The following is a 21319-nucleotide window of genomic DNA, read 5'->3' as shown; positions in this document are numbered from 1 at the left end:
TAATAATTCTGCAATGGAAAAGTGACCTGCATGATATAGGGAATGTACCATGTAGTCAGTCATTTGCCAAATGTGCACACTCTTGGAGTGTGTAATCAGGACCAATACAGTGACAGAGACTGCTCGACTCACTTTGTTCTTTATGGAGACCGTGTCGGGTTGGAGATCTACTACATACTTGACCACGTCCAGATGTCCGTTGTAAGCAGCGCGATGAACAGGAAGGGAACCGTACTGTGTGCAGGTAAAGACAAAACCAGACATTCGCATGTGTTATCTATCTACAGTCTGTATCTTACACAATTATGATGTATAACCTACTGTGACTAAAGTTTTACATGTTATCTGTAGTTACCCAGCTCTAAGAATTATAAGCATGATTCTGATTTGTCATAACGTGTAAAAGTTAGCACAATAGTGACAGCTGTGGTACTTGTCGTGTCATGCTATGTATTATGCGTTTCTCTTGAGCACGTGTAACCCTTACATAACGTGTACACAAGTTACGTGTACCGCAACATGTACGCGCCTGCGCAGTACCTCTTACAGCTGGGGTCTGCTGATGCCACATTTAAAAAAGGTTTCTCCTTCATATTGCCTGTGAATCAACAATACAATAGTATCCTAATTCCTAAAGAACCAGAATACTACATGGTGTCAGAAGTGCTAGAAGTTGCAGAATTACTACGATGTCAGTATATGAGAGGTGCTTTATGCAGGTATCAGTGCCGGGTAGGAGAGTCACCAATAGTCACAGGTACTTTTGGAGCAAATGATTGGTGAGGTTGCTGTTGTTTCAGCCTGATATTCTAAAAAAGAATTCGGGTGGACACACCCATTCCCATAGCGCTGCACATCACATCCGAACCAGTCCCGAATTCTTTTCACAGATGAAGCTGCAGGAAGCCTCAGTTTGTTTGTTTGTTTGTGCCATCGGCATGCCTGGCGCTATCCCGTACCTGTCCCGTACGTACCGTACCACGAAAGACAGCCGGCCACAATATTCAAATAGGGCTTTCAAATGCAAGATCAGAACGTGAAGCAACTTGGAAAAATGAGTATGTATGCGAAGTGTATCGGGGAATGCATGGAGGGCGATAGTGCGGGTTCTAATCCTAGGTTATGTCTTGGGGAAAAAAAGGAGAAATGAACAATTCATAACATCCCTATCCATGTTTTGCCTAGGTCATCAAGGTGTTAGACGGTGTCGTATTACTCTCGAATGCAAAGAGAAAGGCTATTTCTTTCGCACAGGGCCCTATGCTATGCTTTTTTTGGCTAGCTCATCATGCATGTAATTCGAACAGACAGAATGTTTTTGCAACGCAATGATGTAGCCGATCAGTTCGTTGTGGTATGGTTGGGCATTGTAGCTGTCATACTCGACGTAAAAAACTATTTACATACACAAGCTCGGGGAGCAAAAATCTCTTTGTCTCATAAGCTGCCACATACCAACTAAATACAAAACCATGCACTTCACACGAGCTGACTTGCACGCGTGGCCCTTTTCACGAACCCAGACAAAGGGATTGGTCTATTATAACGCATATACAAAGTCAGTAGATTCCACCCGCACCAGAGATGAAGGCGAGAGCTGTGGCTAAAGAACGGCAAACGGAAAAGATGCCTGGCGCTATCCTGTACCTGTCCCGCACCGGACCATCAAAGACAGCTGGCCACAATATTCAAATAGGGCGTTCAAATGCAAGATCATAACATGAAGCAACTTGGAAGAATGAGTATGTAAGCGAAATGTATCGGGGGAATGCATGCAGGGCGATAGTGTGGGTTCGAATACCAGGTTATGTCTTAAAAAAGAATAGGAGAAATGAAAAATTTATAACTTCCCTATGCTTTTTTGTCTAGGTAAATCAAGGTAGTAGACGGTGTCGTATTACCCTCGAGTGCAAAGAGAAAGTTTGATGTAGCCAATCAATGGAAAAAACCAATTCCATCAGTTCTAATAACATGCATGATGAGCTAGGCAAAAAAGCATAGCGTAGGGCCCTGAGCTTCTAAGCTCTCTCGTTTTGGAGTTCTAGATTTTCTTAACCAGTTTTCATGAGGACTTCATCAGGGAAATACGTCTCAACAATGATAACTAGCCATAAATGCAACTAATAATTATATAAATGTGTCAAGGAACAGGGGAAAGTGCAAAGATGTCAAGTTAGTGTGAACTAATGACACGCGTACGTGGAGTGAAAACCAAAATAAGAGGGTAAATAATCACTACGCTTGAGGTAAATAACAGTGCAAGAGAGTGTAGAGTGTAGGTTGTACGTCGCGTATATGTGTGCGTGTATGTGTGTGCGTGCGTGCGTGCGTGTGTGTATTCATCAGCCTTGCAAGCTTTTGAATGGTGCAATCCCAGCACAAGTTGCTATGTCTAACATACCTGTTCGCTATCATCGCTACCGCGACGGGCATGGCTGAGTCTGAGTCTGAGTGTGTGCATGTGTGTGTGTGTGTGTGTGTGTTTGTTTGTGTGTGTGTGTGTTTGTGTGTGTGTTTGTGTGTGTGTGTGTGTGTGTGTGTGTGCGCGCGCACGTGTGGTGTGTGTGTGTGGGGGGGGGGGGGGGAAGGGGGGGGGCTGTGTATTTATGTGTGTGCGTATGGGACTGACCGTCAGCATTAGAAAGACGAAGGGCATGGCTGTGGGTCAACCAACAGCAGTTGATCCCGTTCAACTCGGTGGTGACAGCAGGATTGACATGGTGGACGGGTTCCGGTACCTTGGCAGCGTGCTCTCTGCTGTGAGAACGGTGGATGCGGACTTCGCTGCTCGTTTGGCGCAGGCGTCCCGCCTGTTCGGCGTGCTCAGGTCTCCGATATTTCAGTGCGTACATCTCTCGATCTACACCAAGCGGCTGGTGTATCGTGCTATTGTCCTTCCTGCTCTTCTCTACGGTGCGGAGACATGGCCCATCAAAGCGGGTCATATTGTCGACTCAACACCTTTCACCATCAGTGTATTCGCACAATTCTCGGTATCTCTCGTTGTGAGCAATGGGAGGAGAGATTGTCCTCGGCATCGCTGAGCGAGCTGACAGGGGTGGACGTCGACATGGTTGATGTGATCAGGAAGCACCGCTTGCGGTGGCTTGGTCACGTTGCACGGATGAAGGAGACCCGGCTGCCCAAGTAGATGCTGGCCGGCGAACTGCCCTGCAAACGCCCGCAACATGGTCCCAAGATGCGCTGGCGGGATGTTGTGCCCTCGGACTTTACTGTCATCGGTTTGTCTGAAGCGGGCTGGTATGACACAGCTCAGAGAGATCCGTCTGGTTTCAGTATTGTCGACAGAGGGTCGAGAATGAAGCCCCAGACATCCCGTGCCCCAACTACCGCTGTGACAGAGTGTTCCGCCGTCCTGGTGACCTCAAGCGGCATGCGCCATACTGCAGATTTCGGGTCTAGAACCTCAGTGTGGGGAAGCCATCGCTATCATTGCTACGGCAACGGGCGTTCAAGGTTCAAGGTTCAAGGTTCAAGGTGTATGCATGTGTTCATGTGTGTATGTATGTATGTGTGTGTGTGTACGGGTACATGTGTGTGTGTGTGCGTGTGTGTGTGTGTGTGCTTTATTAACATGGCCATGACGGGCGTTGTCTATGGAGTGACTGTCCTGGCCGTCCTTCTTTATGGCTCTGAGAGTTGGACCGTTAGGCAGCGTAATGTCCGTCGCCTGGAATCCTTTCATCTGCAGTGCGTGCGTTCCATCCTGAAGGTCAATCGTGGCTGGCAGATAGAGGAGCACATCTCCTCTCTCCAGGTGTGCAAGATGTGGGGCGATATGAAGGAGATTGCGGATAAAGTCAAAGTCTGCCGACTTCGATGGCTTGGCCACGTGTCCCACATGCAGGATCGAATCCCTCGTCAGCTGCTGTACGGCTCGTTACCGTCCAAACGTCCACCGCATGGACCCCATAAGCGCTGGAAGGACTCCGCAAAGTGCGATTTGATGGCTGTTGGCGTTCCTCTGGAGCATCTTGGTGACATCGTCCAAGGTCGACAGGGATAGCGGGCCACTTGCCGTGACGCTGTCGACGCTATTGTCCAGTCCCGGATGGAGCCTGTGGCGAAGCCCCTCATCTGTGGCACTTGTGCGCGCAGTTTTCGTCGGCCACAGGATATTGCGAGGCACAAATGTAACGCTGTTCGCGCAGCCCGCACGCGCTGAGTCTGGCGTTCCCCGCCCTGTGTACAACACGTCTCCTGGTCTGCCCCATATGGGGCCACGTAGCCAGTCATGGCAGTGGAAGAAGGAAGGAGGAAGGAAGGAAGGTGTGTGTGTGTGTGTGCGCGTGTGTGCGTATGTGCCGTGTGTATTCATGTAATGTAGTTATGTGTGTACGCGTGCATGTGTGTGTGTACGTGGGTGCGTGCATGCATATGTGTGTGTGTGTGTGTGTGTGTGTGTGTATGTGTGTGTGTGTGTGTGTGTGTGTGTGTGTGTATGTGTGTGTGTGTGTGTCTGAAAGCTACGTGAATAGTTTAAGTTAAGTGACAATTTCTTTCTGGATGGAAAGGTTGGGGTTGTGCTTACTAATGATTACAGCTACCAATACTTTGAATTCACACAATCTACGTGTGCGCCATAAAGCGGTGAAACACAATTCATCATCATCTGAACCGCATTGACTAAAGGACACCCGGTATTTCTTTCTGACTCTCATCTTCCATCTGGTAACCCTAAGGCTCTACATCCAAGTCTTCCTCTCCATCTCTACGAGTACTTTCTTTTGCTATGGTCTCTGGTCTAAGTATTAGAGCTCCAGGAGGAGTCCAGACAAGTTTCTGTTTTGTGGAAGTACAGAGAAAGATCGTTCACAACGCCCATCGAGAAACTCCACTTGTCGCTCCTGTGGAAAGGAGGGTCATTTCGCTAGAGTATGTCAGTCCAAGAAGCCAAGGCCGACACAGCAGGAGATGGCCTCTGTCTCCAGTGAACCCGAAGAGTACTTTTTGGGTTCGGTCGACGGTGATGGGCCATGGATGGCCACCGTATCCCTGAATGGAACACCGGTGTTGATGAAGAATGACACAGGGGCCAAGGTAACGGTCATACCGTCATCGTTGCTTAATACACTCGAATGCTACACGGTGATGAAGAGCACGCAAACTCTCACCAGCACCAGTAGCACGAAGCTTCAGGTTGATGGTGTCCTAAGCACACCCTTGTCAGTCGGTGAAGAGTGCTCAGTATAAGACGTGTGTGTTGTCACTAATGTCCGACAAGCCTTGCTGGGACAACCCGACATCATTGGCCTGAACCTGTTGGAGGTCAACCCGTATGTCGCAGAAGTTGTGGAACAACATGTCGATTGGCTCAACGCTGCGAAGTTCAAGCTTCCCGAACTGTTCTAGCCACTGGACAGATTCTCTGGGGATCCATACAAGATAAGCCTAGTTAATCAGGCACAACCGTTTGCCCTACATTGTCCTCGTCATGTTCCATTGCCGCTAATGGATGAGGTCACGAAAGCTTCCGACTGGTGGGTCCCCTTAGATGTGGTACAGAAACCTTTTGGTGCTGTGCGTTTCTGCGCGGATTTCACCGAATTGAACAAGTTTGTTCATCATGAGTACCGTCCGCTACCATGTGTAGACCACACGCTAGCCCAGCTCAGTGGAGCAAAGTATTTCACGAAGCTAGATGCTATCTGTGATTCTGCCAAGTGCCGTTGGTGGAAGAATCGCAGCCGTTTACGACGTTCATTACACCATTTGGAAGGTTCAGGTTCACCCAGTTGCCACTTTGGGATTTGTTCAGCACCAGAGCATTTCCAAAAGAAGATGACCAGTACCCTGAACAGCGTTCCAGGAACCACATGCCAGAAGGATGACGAGTTCATCTTCGCCGCGACTGTTCAGGACCACACCGTATACCTCCACGGCGCAATGAAGCGTTTGTGTGATCTTGGGGTTACTCCGAATCTGAACAAATGTGGGTTCAAGGTCACATCGGTGAAGTACCTTGGCCATGTCCTCAACGCTAATGGCATTCATCCTGATCCAGACAAGTTGCAAGGTTTGACTGATTTCCCGCAATGTGTGAATGGCTCTGATGTCCGGAGCTTTCTTAGAATCGTAAACAAACTTGGAAAGTTCTCTCCCGAGATTGCCACCGTCTCAAAGCCACCCCGTGACCTCCTGAAGAAGGACAACGGCTGGACTCGGGCCCCTGCTCAACAGTCAATGTTCGAAGAGTTGAACGCTGCCCTGCCAACAGACCCTGTCTTGGTACTCTACTCACCGATGCACTCCACCATGGTATCATCAGACGTATCGGGCTATGGCATCTGTGTAGTCCTCTCGCAACAGCAACCTTCTGGCGAGTGGAAACCTGTTTCCTATGTGTCTAGATCACGGACAGCTACGGACGTAAATATGCTACGTTCGAGAAGAAAGGCCCTTGTCATCACTTGGGCTTGTGAACGCTTCAGCGATTACCTCACTGGTAAGCAATTCGTAGTTGAGACAGACCACCAGCCGCTTGTTCCCCTGATCAGCTCGACAGCAGTTGATAATGTGCTGCCTCGTGTCTTATGGTTCTGTTGAGTATGAATTAGGACAACGGACAACGGGAACAAGTTAGGTTGGTGGAACGACATGTATTAGAGACGGGATGGCTAAGACCAGGACGAACGAAACGACTACATGGTGATTATTGGAGAGCGAGAAAGAGAAAGAGATCAAGTCTGAACGGCAAGAAAAAGGGCCTGGGTAGCTATGGCAATTATGGGCACGCAAGTAGCTACCCAGGCCAACGGAAAAAAAGGAGACAAAAGGTGAGTATGCGAGTGCATGCAGGCCAGCTAGAAAAGGTACGGGAGGAGGTACCTAGCATACCTCCCCTGAGCGAAAAAAAAGAACCGCGACCACGCGGGAAATAATAAGACGATGAGAAAAATAGAGGGAAACAATGACCGAGGAAGAAGAGAAGAAAAAACAAAAAACAAAAACAAAAACCCCACACACACACACACAATGCACGGGCCTCACAAAAGTGTGTACTAAAAATGCACTACAGATCATTACAACGTTCCTGTACTACTTATAGTGTGTACATTGCCAATAACAACTGGTCCAAACGCCCCTTCAAAAACATGGCACAAAAAATAACTATTGGAGTTTGACGAGGGACGTGAATTGCATTCTGATTACTAGTATTTTGCACGGCTAATACAGCCTAGTTACACTTTAATATACGACATAAATAGAAGAGCGTGGCTCACCATGATCGGACCCCTATTATTAATGAAGGACACCCGCGCGTACACACACTACAAATATCACAAAATAAAATAAACCGAAAATAAATTTGTGAACGAAAGACGGATGAAAAAGAAAGAGAGAAATAAAGAAGGTAGCTGACCTGCATGACTTGGACGAGACGAGGTTGACATAGAAGAGACGAGGTTGACATGGACGAGACGAGGTTAACATAGACGAGAAGAGGTTGGAGACAAGACGAGGTTGGAGACGAGACGAGATGGACGAGACGAGTGGCGGTTTAGGACAAGGGTCGTGGGTTTCGAGCAATGGTCGGGCGCCAATGTTGAGTATGAATTAGGACAACGGACAACGGGAACAAGTTAGGTTGGTGGAACGACATTTATTCCCGTAGCTATGCAGAAGACGTTACTTCAGTAACGTCTGGCGCTAGCCAGGGTCCACACAGCTTTAATTTGGTGTTTGTTTGTTTGTTTGTTTATTTGTTTGTTTGTTTGTTTGTTTGTGTCACGCCTGGCGCTATCCCGTATCTGTCCCGTACTGTACCGTACCAGCCAAGACAGCTGGCCCCAATATTTTTGTTTGTTTGTGCCATCGAAATGCCTGGCGCTATCCCGTACCTGTCCCGTACCATCAAGGGTACGGCACCAACAAGAGAATGAGTATATATGCGAAGTGTATCGGGGGAATGCATTCAGTGCAGTAACATTTTGTGTGGATTTGTGTGCGAGGGCGAGATCCCACTAGCAGGCTGGCTGGGCCGCCTGTCGACCAGCCCGGGAATCGCATGTAGGCCGATAGCATAATAATTATAACGTTTATACAGTCATGTAGATGTATAGCAGGGAGTCATATTATGTAAACGACTCCCTGCTGTATGGGGAGATTTTCTGGAAAGAAATACGAAGTAGGGAGACGAGTAAATGCAATCAGAATGGATGTTAGTTGCTGTCAGTATAATAATAATAAGAAGAAGAACGTCCGTGATCGGCAGAGTCAGCGCCAGTCCCACGAAACGTCAGGACAGACATCCCGTCGACTCCAGAACGCCCGTGATCGGCAGATTCAGCGCCGCTCCCATAGCTATGCAGAAGACGTTACTTCAGTATCTCATTGAAACGTTTTTTCAATACAATGATGTAGCTAATCAAAGGAAAAAGCATTTCCATCAGTTCTAACAACATGCACGATGAGCTAGGCAACAAAGCATAGCGCAGGGCCCTGAGCTTCCAAGCTCTCTCGTTAGAGACGGGATGACTAAGACCAGGACGAACGAAACGGCTACATGGTGATTATTGAAGAGTGAGAAAGAGAAAGAGATCAAGTATGAACGGCAAGATAAAGGGCCTGGGTAGCTATGGCAATTATGGGCGCGCAAGTAGCTACCCAGGCCAACGGAACAAAAGGAGACAAAAGGTGAGTACGCGAGTGTATGCAGGCCAGCTAGAAAAGGGGACCGGGAGGAGGTAACTAACAGTTCCGCCTGGGTCTGACGCTGTTTGATTTCTCGATATCACACCTGCCAGGAAAGCACCTAGTCATTCCTGATGCACTCTCTCACTCTCCTGGTCTACAGTCGTCTTGTGCTAGTGCTGTAAGTTTCAACGAAAAGGTTGAAAAGTTTGCCTCCGCCACTGTTGACAGCATGCCGGCCTCTGATGCTCGCCTGGCAGAAATCTGAGACCATCAGCTAAACGATCCGGATTGTAAGTTACTTCGCCAGTATGTCGAAGGCAGCTGGTCACATCCCAAACATGTTCCGGCACCTTCAATAGCACAACGCTGAAGACAACTTAACTGTGTGCTTTGGTCTAATTATGTATGGACAAAAGATTGTCATCCCAAAGTCCTTGCGCCTGATGTACTCGAGCGACTCAACTCGGGCCATCTTGGCATCACGAAGTGCCGTGCCCGTGCCAAGCAGTCAGTGTGTTGGCCAGGATTGAGTGTTCAGCTGGCCAATTTCAGCGCGTCCTGCAAACCGTGTGTTCAACACTCACCGCCCGAAGGTTTAGGCGCTCCGTCCTAACACTCTTCCCGACCTGCCATGGCAGAATATTGCAGCCAACTTCATGCAATTCGACTCCGCAAACTACCTGGTTGTAGTATATTATTACTCCAGATATGTGGAGTTAGCATGTATGTCAATACTGCCTGCTTAGGCCGCGGTCACACCGAAACAAGCCACTTTGGGCTTGTTATCGCTTGCGCTCAGCTGGCTTGAGTGCTCCCTGTCGAGCGGTCACACCAGACACCGTGTGCGAAGCTTGAATGGCTTGTTTATTTTGCCCGCCAAATTTTGAATATCTCGAAACACACCAACGTTCGCGAGAGTTCGGAAAGCAGAACAGTGGCGATCTACAACTTGTGTTCAGTTTTGATGAAGAAGTAAAAATCAAGAACAACAACAAGAAGCAAAAGAAGCCCGGATCCTGAATTGCGACTTCTTGCTCTTTTTATTTGTTCGGTGCACATGGACGCGATGATTCGCGGTGACGTGGTTTCCTAATTTTGAGCTTTCTGCTCCGCCGGTTGCTGTTCTTCAATTCCGTCGCAATCCACTCTTTTCTTCGTACCTTTCTTCATGAATTCAGTTATAAGTTTGGTGCATTGTCTTGGCCTCGTACCACAGCTCCAACAATCTACGCTCTAGAGGAACCGGCAGTCTATATGAATGGTGTGTCCCAAGCGCACTCAAAATAATTTTTGAATTTCGGCTTTCAGCCGCTTGTACAAGCTGTGGCTGAAACAAGCTGGAAAAAACGGCTGCGAGTCAGCCACGGCTGAAAGTCGCTTGCAGGACATTTTCAGCCATTTCCATGGTAATCGTGACGTAAACAGGCGCTTTTTCGGCTGAATGGCTGAATCGAGCTCGGTGTGATCGCTGCCTAAGACTGTTATCAACGAGTTGTAGTCCATCTTTGCAACCCATGTTTTCCTTGAGACGTTCATCTCCGACCATAGCCCACCGTCCAGAGCGTACAGCTTGAACTTACCGGCAGCAGTACGGCATACATCACCACACGAGCAGTCTGCTCCCTCCGCAGGGCAATGACCTCGCCGAGCGTACGGTCAGAGTCAGTCAAGTCGCTACTAGTAAAAGGGTCTCACCTTAATGGCGCGCTGCTAAGCTATTGCTCAACATCCCTCGAATGCAGGTTCAACCCAGCATAGCTTCTCATGGGCCACCATCTACAGTCCCAGACAACACTCAGCTCCTCGCGGCGGGAAAAATTGCAATTGCGGAGCATGCTTTTCGGCCTTTTTCCTTCAACATGACACTGCGCAACGTTCAAAACCCCACACCATGATGGCATAAATTGCCGCATGTGTGGCTAGCAGGTTACCGGGTCCCTAGCTTCGCCAAACTACGGACATTGGTAGACAGTAGAGCCGTGAGTATGCCTATGATTTTAATGACTACACCGGGGAGTCGTAACTCTCGAGTAAAAGCCACGACTACCTGGTCTACACTATACTAGCACTATGACTCGTTGATTGTCAAGATTACAATCATTGAGTACTGCTACATGCTTCCTCCGCGTCATTAAAATTGTCACTTCGCACATCGCAATGTTTGTGACTTGGCTCATCTTAGTCAGATAGTCGGAATCTCTGTTTTCTGTGTTCGAACATTGGTGCGACCCTTCCTGCGCAATGTCTACTTGTTACTGAAGCCGTGAGTGGTCTCGGACTTTGTCGGAGCTCTCTTCCGCACCAAGCAAATTCATCGCGCTTCGCACTAGTCCGCCCCACGGCGCATATCGTTTTTCTGGAGTTCGTGCCGTCCCACATCGTTCGCGTGGGCATTTATCAAAGCTGCAAGCTCGAGTGTAAGACTCCTGGTATCTCTCCTGAATATGAAATGCTGAGGTTGACAAAGGCAAGAACAAAGTGTTCTCAAATTCCAAAAATGTGGTACTTGTGGCGCATGTTGCTGCGAAGGTAGCAGGTCTGAAAACCCCAACAAAATCGGCGAATCACTGGCCAAGGAAAGAAGGTGCGGAACAGCTTATCCTATCCCGCTGGAAGGTCGTTACAGAGTACTTGAAAAATGCTAGCTTGTCTTCATTGCCTGCCACCTGGAGGCATGGATCGCTTGAAACGAAGTTTCTTGACCTGAATTTGAACGTGCGTCATGTTCAGCGTATTGTTGAGTGCTGAAGGGTCTGTCTCAAACCCTGATGAAGACGTCGACCTTTGCTGCAAGTGCAGCGAAACGGGAGGCCACAAACTAAAACTTGGTCCATTGACAATGCTCTGCCTCAATTTCTAGCTGATTTCTTTGCCTTTCGAGTGTACAAAACAATTTGGAAAAATCGCTGTGGGAAGTGACAGTTTTAATGACGCGGAGGAAGTACATGTTTATGCACTAGTGTTGAACGCTCACCGGTGCACTCACAAAACTGCATTGAAAACATCATTGCAAAGAGGTGCGTTTAGCACATTAGAGGGGTTTCCGGGCAACAGGAACCTACCCCATGCGTACGCGCCTGCACTCATTTGCCAAAGGTGCACACTCTTTGCTTATAGACTCGTGACTATTACAGTTCAAGAGATTTCTTAACTCACCATGCCCTCTACGGAGACCATGTCGGGCTGGATATCTAGTAGATACTTGACCACTTCCAGATGTCCAGTGTCAGCAGCGCCATGAACAGGAAGGTCACCAGCCTGTGTGCAGGTAAAGACAAGATCAGACATTCATATGTGCAATCTATCTGCAGTCTGTTTCTTATATAATATGATGCGCAATCTTCTGCGAGTCACGTGATTTTAATGTAGGCTACTCTGATTGCTCAATTTGCAATGTTCCTCTAAGCTAGGTCTGGAAAAAACAATTGAACACATTAGCATCTCACGATACACGACAGTGGCTTCTAAACACACACACACACGCGTGCGCACACACACGCACACACACACACACGTCAGGCGAAATTACTGGTCAGTCGGCGACACGCATTTTTCACAAAAATTTGAGTTTCACCTGCTGGGAGAGTATGCGTGTACTCGAGTCTCATCCTGAGCACGTTTTTTTCTTCTTTTTTCAGCTCCAGTATAGCTGTATTTTTCACTGCAAAGCCGTCCTCGATTGTTGTGTTCGTTGTTCAAACGAAGTGGACATTCAATCATGAAGGCAGAGGACATAGGAGCCTGATTGGAGTTTCTCGTGGCATAGGACGGCCACACAGACACTTTGGGATTTTCTGAATATAAAATACCGTACGCACGATGCTGAGATCAATTTGTGCGATATCAAATTGTTTGTGATCTACCACATCGAGCAGAACAGGATCCAAACACAAGCTTACCGACGGTTAGGCTGCCCACCTGACTGGACAAATGATCCCTGGCTTTCACCAGACGCCAGAAGTCGGACACAATGTCCTTTGCCTTGACGTCCATCTCCAAAATGAACTCCATTTTCGTCGCGAAGAGGCTTGAAATACTCAATATTCAACCGAGATTCGCGGCCTCACCCTTTCTCAGATCGAATCATTTTTTGTTGTAGCAGTTGCAGGGCAGATCCCCGCCACTACTTCAACAGGAGATGGCTCCAAAGCATGCCTGGAACAACTCATATCGAGGTTGCAAGCCACCCCTCTCAGCAAGAAATTCGAAATTTCAATGGTGGAAGATATACTATGAAGAGAATTTCAAAAAGCATGTTTCGCGGAGCGATCGCTGAACCTACGTCATTCAAACTTTGCAGGGTGGTTCAGACGTACATGCTAGGCATGGAACCACAGGAAATGATATCATAGCTGACACACAGAGTCACACACACAGCAGCCTTCGTGTGCACAGATACTAAATTAGTGGACGTCGTCATCTTCTTCCCGCTGATCTCAAATGGACTATGACGTGCTATTTCGCCTGACGCACGCACACACACACACACACACACACACACCTTGACCTTGACCTTTGACGCCCATCGCCGGAGGCGATGATAGCAATGCTACGGCAGAAGCCAGCAACTTGTGCTGGGATTACACCATTCAACAGCTTGCAAGGCTGAAGAATTGACCGTCACTATTCAGCCTGGTCTACACCATACAGCTATTTGGAGTGACATTTTCTGCCCAGTGAATCCCTTTTTTGGTCTTTTTCATTTTTTTCTTTTTCTTTTTTTTCTTTTTTTTTCCTGCACACACATCACACCACATACTCCGGCATGCACTGGCTGTTGGTAACCACCCAGGAGAACGAAAGAAAAGTCAGGAAGAGTCTGAGAAAGAGAAGAAAGACGTGTGTGACCATAATCGTCGGGAATCGAACCCGCAATCTATCGATTGGAAATCGCTGCACATACCACTGCACCATATGGGACACACACACACACACACACACACACACACACACACACACACACACACACACACACACACACACACACACATACACACACACACTCACTCACTCAAAAATCCTGCAATGGAAAAATGGCACTTAGGGAATGTACCTTGCTACTACCAAATAAAACCATTATTTTCTGGCATTGAGAATGGTCTATTACACAAATAAAACCATTACTGTCTGGTATTGAGAATGGTCTATTACACAAATAAAACCATTACTTTCTGGCATTGAGAATGGTCTATTACACAAATAAAACCATTACTTTCTGACATTGAGAATGGTCTATTACACAAATAAAACCATTACTTTCTGACATTGAGAATGGTCTATTACACAAATAAAGGCATGGATAGTCTACGTACATAACTCCTTTGAACTGCGATGTACACATCATCTATCACACTACATGTCTGCATTGATATCAGACCAGGTGTGTTTGAAACTGACTGGACTAGGAAACATGTGACAATGCTACATTGCTACTCCAAAATGTACTTCTCAATACACATTATGGTTGAATGAATTTACAATGTTACGCTCGACCGACACCAGTCAATTATCTAGTCATACTCTCCACCCATAACCTCAGAATGATTATCATGCTTCTTGCATGAAATGGTGTGCTAGGATGGTAAGTTTCACCCATGTTCCTGACAACATGGTTCACATTCCCTACAGCCTACCAGAGTACTTTACTCACCATCACCAACTATCCACACACTGTCTTCTATTCTACAAGTAATCTCAGCATCGGTTCTAAAATGAGCGCGTACATGTCACGGACATCGTATAATAATCCATGGGTGTCGATATTTGTGGTAATAAAATGGTTATGAGTTTCCAATCTGAAACAGACACCAATGTGGTTCACCAGCATAAACACGGTTGCTGTACAGGCAAAGTCTGGCATCTCTGACTAATACATGAGTCAATATTGAGTCATCCTTCAATGTACAGGCAGAGTGGTGTGCAACTTACATCATCAGTCTTGTCTACCTTGGCTTTACACTTGACAAGGTGCTTGGCAATATCGATGTAACCCTTCTTACATGCTCTATGTAGTGGCGTGCACCTCCATAAACCCTAGTAAGAACGACATAGGTAGTGTAGGCATGTGTATACCCACACACACCACACATGTACAGACCGCCAGCCCAACAACATGTACACACAAACACACGCACACGCGTACGAACACACGCACACACACAGAACACACACACACACACACATGCGCACACACACACGCGCAGAACACACACACACATACACATACACACACATACAGACAGACAGACATATACACACATACTTGTACTTGTTGCTCACTGCCAAAACAGGTCACGTGGATCTCCCCGGGAGAGGGGAGAGAGACTCGAAAGGAATCTTGGAAAGATGACTCAATTGGCTATTGAACCACCCAACGGCCGAAACCCCCTGAAATCCCCAAAACTCTGGGTGGACTTGAAAATGATCCCACTTATGGGCTCACCACACCTCAGTAAGTGGGCGAGGACAAGGTGCAGAAAAAGGATTGACGGCATCAGGGTATCCGCCCCGTGATTCAACTGCAGTTACCCCTGCCCCCAGTGAAGGTAATACTTGCAACTAGTGTGGGTCGCTAAATCAGAGTGGATCTGATATAGGCTTCACTAGCACCATTGATTACACAAGAGTTAATCTAGCCAGAAGCAGTCCATGGTTAACAGATATGTACAGGTCCTCCCTCGTCAGTAGATAATCTCTGTGCCATCGAAAAAGTTATCTTATAACGAGACTTATCTATACTTCAAATAGAAAAAAATTCCTCCGTATACAAAAACTTCGTGACTTTTTTAACAGTGTTTTTAGCAAGAACCTGCTCAACGAACCGCGCCAAAGGCTGTCATCGACAACCCACATTCATGTCGAGGTAAGTTTGGTTGATCCCGAACAGATTCTCCACGGCAGTCATGCTCGCACGGCAAGATGAAACATTTCAGTCGTCGTGCAACCAGCGCAGACTTCAGATCAGAATGTTGACGGCCTGGCTTTCTTCGCCTCACTCCAGTCAGACGTCTCCTTTGTCGCCAAGGGGAATCGCAGGGACCTCCTCAAAGCCATTGTAGAATGCTGGGAGGATTATCCTGGCGAGAAAATGCGAAGCGTGTGGATGTGCTTGTACGACTCGTTTCACGGCATAATGGAGGTCACGGCTTGGAACGATTGAATAGTCGACACCGATTCGTACACAGCTCTGGAGATGAAGAGGACGTAGCCAAAGTCCAGCGTCGGATCATCACTGTAGCTGACAAGAATCTGAACGAAATGCGAGCGGAAGCAGCGACTGTTGGCGATGCGGAGTCATTATCGTCAGGTGACAATGACACGAGCTACGAAGACTCTGAAAAAACACAATCTCATTCGTCTGAGTTGGGTTTTTCTCTGTATATAGCTTGTAAACAGGTTAGACAATGCCACGAGTGTTATTCCAAGTCAAACGGAACAATTCCAGAGCTGTGCGCAGCTTTCAAAAAAAAATCACGAAGTTTTTGTATACGGAGGAAGTATATGAACCCTGGAACCAACAAAGGTGGCAGGTACAACATTACACCTTCAAGCAGCTGAGACCATTGGCAACAGACCCAGCACAATCAGGCATAAGTGTGCCCACGAACCGGACTAGCTGACACACACACACACACACACACACACACACACACACACACACACACACACACACAAACCCACACATACACAGAACACACAAACACACACACACACACATACACAGAACACACTTACACACACACACACATGCGCAAACGCACAAATGTACAAGCATAGCTGCATCATTGGTCGCAATGGTATAGCAATGTTCACTGCTTTTTAAGAACATTGTTGAGATCGCAAGGGCCTGTAGAAACATGCCCTGCAAGTTGTGGATCTGATGTCTGCTAATTGGTCTGTATACTGAAGATGTTCCACTGTATTATACCTATTGACTGAAGCCATACTAAACAATGGTCATGGTTATGTACACTGTATCCCAAGCAAATTTTAATCTTGTAGAAAATGTCTGCAATGCTCTGCTCGTTGTTGTCTGAACAATAGAAGTAGGGACTCTACTGACTCACTCAGTACCCTTGCAGGAAGCATACAAAGAGGTACTCGATAGGGGATAAGGCAGGGTAAGGTTAATGGATTGACATACATCATTACTTCACATACGGCAGGTCAACAAGAGCTGGCTATCATCCTATGACATAACTATCCATTAGTGACTTCGTTTTATTTTTTATTATTTTAAGGTAAACGCTATTTGATTAAAAGGTCCATAATGATAAACGTAGAACGGAAAAGGACATATGGATACGAGTTAAGAGTAACTCTCCATCACTGTAACTGGATACTATATACAGTCAGAAAGTGCAATAACTAGGCACAAAACTGACAAGAGTACTGAGACATTCAACGTATAATTATAGTATCCAGTTACAGTGATGGAGAGTTACTATTAACTCGTATCCATATGTACTTTTCCTTTCCACATTTATTTATGGCTCAACATCCCAGTTTCAAATAATGATAATTCCTTTGGAATTTCAAGGTAGAGTACTCCTGACGTTGCTAGACATTGACCTACAAGTCTTGTTTGAGCAGAGTGATACCACCGGTATCACACAGCTGCATCCACCCATTCTACTCAATCTGGCAATTGAGAAATGTCACACTGTTCTCACTACCGCAGTCAGTATCTTATAACAGCATTTTGGATCAGGCATTAGACACCCTTAGCAAAAAAACGTTATGTTGTAATGGTATTACCGTAAGGGGGAAAATACCGTGATTTGGGTTCGACCTTTAGCAAGATGCACACTATTTTTAGTACGCTGTTGCCACGAGAATAGCTTTTATTTCGCGCGGTACAACCATTTATGTCACCATATACGCGATACAAGGTGAAATGCGTACGGACTATGCAATATTTGGCCAAAAAACGTACCGTTGGTCACAACGATAAATCAGCCCCCATAACGTTTTTACACTGCAGCTTCAACCCTATTTGGGTGATCAAGGTACGAGTACTGTAAAAAATAGCGTTACCGTTGTTTGCTAAGGGCGTCTATCGTCAAAAGTACTGCCGGGCGGAGAAGAACGAAGTGCCGAAGAATTTCCCAGCTAGAATTTTACCAAATACAGCATACCAATGTATACACGGTAACTCAACTGTGCATAGACTGTAGTAAATGATAATAAGAACAGTCTAGGCTAGGAGGCTGCCCCCCCCCCCCCCCCTCACACCCAGTTCCTCGACGACCGACAGTACTGTAGCTAAGTTGCTAATTTGCGCTGAGTCATAATTATGTTTATCACATGGCACGTGATTGTTGCCCGTACTCCAGCGAATCAGCACCTTTCGCGCCGCGGGCAATAATATGCGATATTGCCCGCAAAAAAATAGTTTATTTGCCCGCAAAAAAATAGTTTATTTCAGTGATCGCGTGACTACGAAGACTGTAGACTCGTACTCTACGACGAGTCGCAGTGTAGCATTGAGAAGATGGAATTCTTTTTGGAGATGGACATCCCGGCAATGGACATGGCCTCGGACGTCTGCCGTGTGGTGCTTGCAGGGATCATTTGTTCAGTCATGTTGGCAGCCTGACCGTCGGTAAGCTTGTGGATAAGATTCAGTTCTGCTCGAAGTGGTACTGTGATCACAAACAATTATTTGAAATAACACAAATTCAACTCAGCGTCGTGCGTTTTCAGATCCTCGCAAAGTCACTGCCTGTGTGTGGTCTTCATGTGCCACGCAAAACTCTTACCAGGCTCATATGTCCTCTGCCTTCACCTTTGCTTGAACAACAAACACAACAATTCAGGAATGTTTTGCAATGAAAAACACAGCTATCTGGAGCTGAAAAAAAGAAGAAAAATTGTCCTCAGAATTGCACACCAGGGAGTCGTCAAATGCTTGCACTTGTTGCAGTACTGTATTTGACAACTTCCTGATACACATGTAAACATGAAGAAACTCTTTGTGGTAGCACTCTTTTTAATTTTTCAACTGAAATTATGATTCTGCTGTATTTTATTGTCGTTGCCATGTCTATTGCTATGACGATGCGGTGCCGGCACTTTTTTTCTGTCTCCGTCTTTCAGTGCTGTATACTCTCTGATGGCCTGTAGCAGACTTTTGTTAGGGTGTAGGAGAAATATCTTCATTTTTCCTGTTTTGATAATGATAGCACATCAATATACATTGTGGTCATAATGTGTTGGCATTTGGGCTAATTTCAACAGCAGCCCAATGGTCTGCTCTGTGGGCCATGTGATAAATTTGTTATCGCATGGTTGCTGCGGGCCTTATGGCATGTTATTGCCCCTCGAGGTTAGCCCTCGGGCCTACGGCCCTCGGGCTAACCTCTCGGGGCAATAATATGCCATAAGGCCCTTGCAACCATGCGATAACATATACTTACTTCCTGAATGCTGTGTTTCACTCATATCTGACATAAAATCATGCCGCAGAACGAGACTCGTATTTAAAAAACTTGTAGTTCCTTGGTCCTTTTTCTTCTTCTATAAGTTAAAAAAACTTATTAAAATGATGTACCTCCTAACCCTCTAACCCCCCCCCCCCCCCCCTTAGTCAGTTAGTGTTCACATATACATGCATGGACTGTCATACGCATGTATGCACGCGACACCGTTTGTGCTCCTATCCATTTACATGTTCCGCTTCCCCTGTGCGCATGCACGCACACCACTACATTCTGTTGGCATCATGTCACAGAGCTTTCCGGAGCTAGTTGTTGTTTGGAATAAAGCAAGAAAACACATTACACCCCCCCCCCTTACATCCCCCTCTTACCTAACATTACCCCCCCCCCTACTTTTAAACATTACACCCCTTACCTAACATTACACCCCCTCACCTAACATTACACCCCCTCACCTAACATTACACCCCCTCACCTAACATTACACCCCCTCACCTAACATTACACCTCCCCCCCCCCCTACCTCCAATAAAGACGCAATCACATGCACAAATTGCACACATGCAAACACCTCGACATTCACATTTAAAGCCAGTCAGTGTAAGTTACCGAGCAGTGTGCTTAGTACCTGGGACAGTGTCAGCAATGCAAATACACATACACACAGACCTACCCTATCGTTATACAACTGGTTGATGACTGTTTCTCCGCAACAGTCTGCAAGGATGCAGGCACACTCCAGGCGGCGATAATCGCAGGCATCGAATAGCAGTCGACCCTGGTATGCAGGAACGGTATGAACACAAAATCAAGCAACATACACACGCACGCACGCACGCATGGACACACACACATACATACACACACACACACACACACACGTACGCATGCACACACCCACACTCACACACACACGCACACATGCACACACACACATACATGAATATACACACATACACGAATACACACAAGCATGTATATTCAAACATTGATGTACATCCATATCCACATACTTGTTCTTTCTAACAGACAACAACAGTTGCTGGTCACTTGGGTCTCCCGAAAAGGGGAGAGGGACAATCCATTAATTATGATATTACAAGATTACTTAAGTAGCTATGGAAACGACCACTTTTCACACCAAGGTGAATGTCTGGACCCTGGGTGGGTTGGAGATGATCCCACATAGTCTGGACTGCTAAATCAGAGTGGGTCTGATAAAGGATTCACTGGTACTATTGATTACACAAGAAAATAATGAAAAGTCCAAAAGTAGTCCACTGGTACATATGTATGTATATTGTGAACAAAGACTAAGAAAGATAGGAGAAATCACATGGAAACGAGTCAACAAAGCAACTATTCACGACTGTAACAAGATATTACTCGGTCAGAAAGTGCGATAATAGGGCACAAAACTGACATGTTACTGAGACATTCAACGACCTGAGACCTAGCTCTCACACACTTCCAGTGCGCAAACCAACAGCGTTCAAGCTTGGAAGGTTCAAGGTTAACGTAGGACCAATGAGGGGAAGGTGAGCGCAGCGAAAATGTGCACAAGCTAAGTTCCATGGCAACAAAGCATGCTTCCCCTTTTCTTAATCTCTGATATTGCTGACCCACCCAAGTTGGGTGGTGTGTTGCTTTGCTGCTTCGAATTGTACTAACTGTTAGACTGCATTGTCATGTTATTAACTGGTCTCGTCATGGTCCTGTAACAGTCAGCATTCTTTGTTGCCGTGGGACTTAGCTTATGCAGAGTTTTGCTGCACTCACCTTCCCCTCATTGGTCTTACCATAACCTTGAACCTTCCAAGCTGGAAGGCTGTTGGTTTGCGCACTGGAGGTGTGTGAGAGCTAGGTCTCAGGTTGCTGACTGTCACAGTAACATGACAGTTTTGTGCCCTGTTATCGCACTTTCTGACTGAGTAATATATTGTAACAGTCGTGGATAGTTGCTTCATAACTCGTTTCCATGTGATTTCTTCTATTTTAATTATATTTATTGGCTCAGTATCCGAGTTAAAGACTAAGAAGTGTTTATTGAAGTTGACACCAACACAGACGACAGGCACAACAATATAACAACACGCAGTGGAGTCTGATGGCTAAAGATCCATCCGTGATCTTGCTATAGACAGCTGTCACACACACGACCGCATGCACATATTCACAAATGCATGCACGCATGCACACGCACACACTCACACACACACACA

General features: G+C 46.5%; 1 protein-coding gene across 1 annotated transcript in view; it reads right to left on the bottom strand.

The window, feature by feature from the left end:
- LOC135819306 (uncharacterized) overlaps window positions 1-19877 on the bottom strand; it is a 38167-nt gene extending 18290 nt beyond the window's left edge. Inside the window, exons 1-4 of the mRNA XM_065332490.1 lie at window positions 19771-19877; window positions 14587-14691; window positions 11815-11916; window positions 133-234 (exon numbers count right to left, since the gene is read on the bottom strand). Coding sequence (XP_065188562.1) covers window positions 133-234; window positions 11815-11835 — 123 coding nt within the window. The 5' untranslated portion in view covers window positions 11836-11916; window positions 14587-14691; window positions 19771-19877. The remainder of the gene's footprint in view (window positions 1-132; window positions 235-11814; window positions 11917-14586; window positions 14692-19770) is intronic.
- Between the last annotated feature and the right edge of the window lie 1442 nt (window positions 19878-21319).

This window comes from Sycon ciliatum, chromosome 6 (genome assembly GCF_964019385.1).
Source record: "Sycon ciliatum chromosome 6, ocSycCili1.1, whole genome shotgun sequence".
NCBI classification, from domain to species: domain Eukaryota; kingdom Metazoa; phylum Porifera; class Calcarea; order Leucosolenida; family Sycettidae; genus Sycon; species Sycon ciliatum.
This window is presented reverse-complemented; position numbering and strand designations above follow the sequence as displayed.